Source organism: Phaethon lepturus, unplaced genomic scaffold (genome assembly GCF_000687285.1).
Source record: "Phaethon lepturus isolate BGI_N335 unplaced genomic scaffold, ASM68728v1 scaffold44065, whole genome shotgun sequence".
In the NCBI taxonomy this organism is placed as follows: Eukaryota; Metazoa; Chordata; class Aves; order Phaethontiformes; family Phaethontidae; genus Phaethon; species Phaethon lepturus.
Genome location: NW_010542151.1, coordinates 11752 through 16833, shown reverse-complemented (window position 1 = coordinate 16833; position 5082 = coordinate 11752). Strand labels below are relative to the sequence as shown.

The window sequence follows — 5082 nt, the reverse complement described above, 5'->3', positions numbered from 1 at the left end:
ACTGTCCCTACACTTAAGGGTTTTTGCATGATGGACAGTCTGCACAGGAGAGGAGGAGGTAGCAAACATTTGTCATGTCTTGAGCATAAACAAACGAGATAAACTTTCTGGAAAGGGAAGGGAGGAATAAACAATGCTCGGCAGCAATGGGAATCTCTGTGGCTTCTCCTAGTCAATGCCATACATGGAAGCGATAAAACCTCATACTGTTTCTGATGCACTCACTCCCTTCCAGCTCCTTGGACGCACGCTGCAGGAGTGCATCTTCTTCAGCAGGTGAGTGTGAAATGCTGGTGGGGAAAAGGGCATTTTGGCAGAGAGGGGTGCGAAGGCTTTGCTGATGCGGGCTGCTACTTAGGCAGGAACGGCGACTCTGTTCATTCAGGACAGAGACCAAGTGCTCGCAGCACCCATGGGTTACATGTCCCACTTCGGGCACAGCTTGGCATGCAGCAGCCACCAGCAGGACGCTGGCGCGCTGACCTCAGTGGATGGACCCAACAGTCGTGCCCTCATTTCCTAATCTGAAACTATCTGTTTGCTACAGAGAGCGCCAAAGTTGACTGAGCTCAAGGTTCTCCATCCAGTTTTGGTGGACATGTATCTAGTATCAGGTCCTGCAGTATCACTCTGTGCATGCCTCTACTTTTTAATCACATTTTGTATGTTACACTGACACAGGATATTAGAGACTAGGATAACTGCACGGAAGAGACATGGGATTTTCATGTGTAACATATTTATTATATTTTTAATATATGTGTATATTCCCTTTAATATGAGGGAGAATGTGGTAAGGTACAGAGAAGCACACAGTTTTCAAGGCAGCATCTTCAGGGAAAGATCTTAAAAACAAACCAAACCAAAATTTCGCACATTTCACTATAAAGACCAGGAAGTACTCTGCTTCAAAGAGCACAAAATAGTCAACTTTCTCCTCAGTTCCTTCCATGCTCATTTTGTTTCAAAAAAACCTGTGAACCCTCCCACCGTATTATCAAGAAACCTCATTGTTTGCTCTCAGACATGAATAACTCTCGCCCAGAGATAGGGTTGCTTACTTTTGTTACTTTTTTAATAGAACCTTCAGAAAACTGAACAAATTGCAAAGCCTCTCGATAGCACTCTGTTCTAGTTAAGATAACCACTTGCTGTTATCAAAACATTTTCTTCAGCCTTATGATGCCTTACAAATACCTTGTTAAGCAGTTTTTTGTAATTCATTCACATACCATAAATATCGCTCCAAAACTAAAATTATACTTGATTCATATGTGGAAGGAACTGAGCTCAGTTCTGTGCTTAAAAGCTTAGAAGGGACAGGTCTACCTGGAATTTTGCTCTTAGCTGTATTGTTTTGGTGGCCAATGATGTTTAAGAACATGTAGGTATTTTCTCATTAATAAAATAACGAATGCAACTTAACTATAGGTGTAGGTCTGTTCACATAGAAGAGATTAGGTACCTTGAGGAGTCGAAAGGCAGTCATCCAGCATGTCCTGCTTTGCTCGTCTTCAGCACACAACAACCTCAGTTCCTTAGTTTCATTTCTCACTCTGTTGGGCTATAAAGTATTAGAGGGAAGTCAGCTACGTTTAGCAGAAAACCCAGAACACTGTAAGTTTACTGCAGAGTAAAGGCAGGTACAGTATTTGTCTAAGAACTGGCCAGAAAAAGCTCACACCACCCTGAATTAAAGCTCAGGAGAGGCTGAGCATGCTTTGAAAGAAATCACTTTCTCAGCTGAGACCGGTAAGATAAATATCAGTGCCTGCTTTGAAATACCCTGCAGTTCTGGCAGTTTATAGGAACAAGGTATTCAGGCCATGCTAGAACCAGAACCAAGGCACTGGGTTTTGTTTTTTTAGAACTTTTATGAGTTCTATGAGTTTCTATCAGTTTTATGAGGCCCCATTTCAAGATGAAGAACTGAAGTTGCCGTAACTGAAGGTTACTGAAAATCTACTTCCATCAGTTCAGGATCTCTCTCGCAGCCCGTCTTTGCTTTCTGGGGCAAACCCATGTTGTCTAGCCCTGGAACAGCTGCTAGGAAGGAGACTACTTCACTGCTGTCAATGAAACCAGCTCCCAGCCTTATTTTCTTCTCAGAAACTTACATGAAGCTTTGAAATACTTTCCAAACCTATCCATCAGCAAAACAGTTTTTAAAATCCTCAAAGGCAACTGCTTATTCTTATTTCCATTTTCCAAGTCAATCATCTTCTTTACACAAATGCAAACCTCTGGCAATAATGTACAATAATGGTACAATTACACCTGATCAGAGCTTTATCTTTTGTTGCTATATAGTTTTGGTGCTCACTCAAACTTTCCTATTCAGTTAGAGTATATGGAAAAAAAATTTCATCTGTGAAGTGAACCAAGGCCACCTCACAGGCACACCATGCTTCAGCACTAGGCTGATCTTGCACAGAAATTTCCCAAGCCAAAGGAGCACCAGATAAAGTGTTAAAAGTGTCACATAAAATGATGGCAAGATTCACAGGACATGCCTGCCAAATAGAAGATGATAAAGATCAAGTCCTCGTGACAGAAATGCTTGCAGAGTTTTCCATACAAATCCCATTTAGCTGGGGGTTGGGGGGGACTCTGAGCTACCAACACCACCTTGAACTTTGGAAGAACGTAATGAGAAGAATTACCTTTATACAAAATCCATACTCCGCAGGTGCATTATACAACTTCTTGCCTGCTATCAACGAGAAGATATTGCTGTCTTCTAGGTCAGCCAACAATTGCAAATGTCTTGGCTCCTGGGGAAATAACATGTTTTATCATAGGTAAGTGTGAGATTTTGGAAGATCTTGCTGCAAGCTTTGCAGTCTCTCAAGACCAACCTCCAACAGAGGGCACTGTACGAACACTGTGCTCCTCTCAGGCAGCTTGAAGTGGACACAGCATGTCACTTCTTAAATATCAGCCTACTAGCAGAAGTTGCTTTACACAAGAAGCTGACAGAATACTTATTCAAACACATCATGTTCAAAATGGCATAGCCTACTGCATTTCTCCTGCGAAATCTGAAAGTTAGATAATCTAAAATATTGTTTAAGGTATTGTTTAAACTAGATTCATGAACCATGTGTTTGGAGAGCATGATTTTTCTTGCTAACCTTGTTAGCACGACTTCAGTAGCCACAATTACATTGTCTGGTTAGTTTGGTTTTATTATACAACAATGCTGTATAGCTATTTTCATGCATTGAGAGCCCAGGGTTTGATTGTCATTTGATCATGGCTTGCTTATCCTCCTCTATGCAATAAAAAAAGGGAACACTGTGTGCAGATATATAAAAAAACAGCAAAAAATACCCACTGTAAAAGCAGAAAATGCTTTCACATGTTAGTACTGTGCAACTTCATTTTTTAGTCTTACCTTTGAAGTTCCTTTTGTAGAACAATAAAGTCCTGATCTCCTCAAACACACATACAATTTCTTCCATGATTTCCTACCCAACTCTTTCACATGCAAGAAACCTTGAATTTCAGGGCAGCTACTGGAGTTTAAAAAGTTCTGTTGGAGAGGAAAATGTAAATGAGGATTGTGTCCTATGGATGGCTCACAAAATTGTCACTATATTTGCAGAACAGAGAAGCAAATGGCAAATCACTTTGCCGACCTGGGGCGCAGTTTCACATTATGCTTAAACTGACCTAGATGTTTAAACCGATTTATGACCAAAATAGGTATTCCTGCTCCTCCTGTTACATCTACCTAACACCTCCTGTCACTGACATTTTCCTGGTTTCTGTGTCAATACTTGTATCTGCAAAAGGCTAACCATTTCTCTGGATCCCCATTCTTCTTGCCCTGAAGGGACACAAAGTAAGCTTATTAACTCTTAAGAGAAAATAATACCTTGTCACAACAATTCTGGCAACTAGTCTAACTTGGAAACATTGGCCAAAATCTGCAACTTTATCCCTAAGTTTCAGAATGGGCACAGCCTGTTTCAGGATTTCCCACATTAAAGTCTTATATGGCACATGCACCTGTCCCAAGATGAGAGGTATGACAGACAACTGAATATTTAACTCAAAATGAAACGTAGAGCAGTCAAGTAAGTGTCAGCAATTACATTAGACCTCAAGATCCAGAAGTATTTCAGTTCTTGACCTAATTAGGGGGACCACATATGGAATAATTGGATTTGCGATACCTCACAGGAAGGAAGTATTAGGCCTGTGGTTAGAGAATTGATGCATTGCTCCCGTATGACAATGGCCCAGATTTTTAAATGACAGAGGGCTTGCTCAGTAAGTTAAATGCCAAACTAATAAATTCAACAGTAGGAAGAAAAATGCATAAACCTGGTTGGCCTAGATGCCTCTGCAATTCTTGAAAGTTGTATTTTGATGTTAATTGGTGGAATTGCCCACAGGAAACAAAACCAAAAATCAGTGCCCTGTGTCAGAGTTCTTAGTTGCATTAAAACCTAACTTTTTTTGCCAGTCCTCCTCCTCATCTCATCTAACAGAATGCAAAAGAACAGTTAATTTTCCTGCTATTTGTACTATGAATCTACTTCTGAACTGTGACCAAAAGGAGAATGTATTTTCTCTGTCCAGCTAGGTAAACCAAAAGTAAACTAAGATGCAAGCTTTTTTGCATATCAGAGCCAGGCTGACACTACGGAAAACAGATCCCGCTGTTCTTAATGCTATTGTTAAGACTAAAAATATTAGTTCTTAATGCAGTATATCATACTGTGAAATGATGCTTAATATTCTTCGCTATTTTGTGTGTAATTAAAAACAACGCACTTGCTCGGTGTTTGAGGTGGCCTCAGATGCAACATGCTTAATGACTACTAGACTGCAGGAAGTTTACCTTCAACAAATTACAACTGTCATTGAAATTATGAAAAACAGTTGTGTGTTTTTTAAAAGCAAAGGGGTATTTAATATAAATGCCTTAAGGAAGATTGTTTTTTATGGTAAAACAGCAAACCAAAGAGAATGTACCCATCCTCTTTCCCCCACCCTCTTGCATTGTTAACCCCCATGACTTATGCTTCTCCAGGACCTAATTGAGCCTTCCTAGAAGCAAACTCTTGTATC

General features: G+C 40.3%; 1 protein-coding gene across 1 annotated transcript in view; it reads right to left on the bottom strand.

Moving 5' to 3' along the window:
* The window catches only part of LOC104621448 (growth factor receptor-bound protein 10-like), a 25606-nt gene that overhangs the window by 8870 nt on the left and 11654 nt on the right, over nt 1-5082 (bottom strand). The window contains 3 exon segments of the mRNA XM_010287938.1: nt 1466-1564; nt 2664-2774; nt 3398-3535. Coding sequence (XP_010286240.1) covers nt 1466-1564; nt 2664-2774; nt 3398-3535 — 348 coding nt within the window.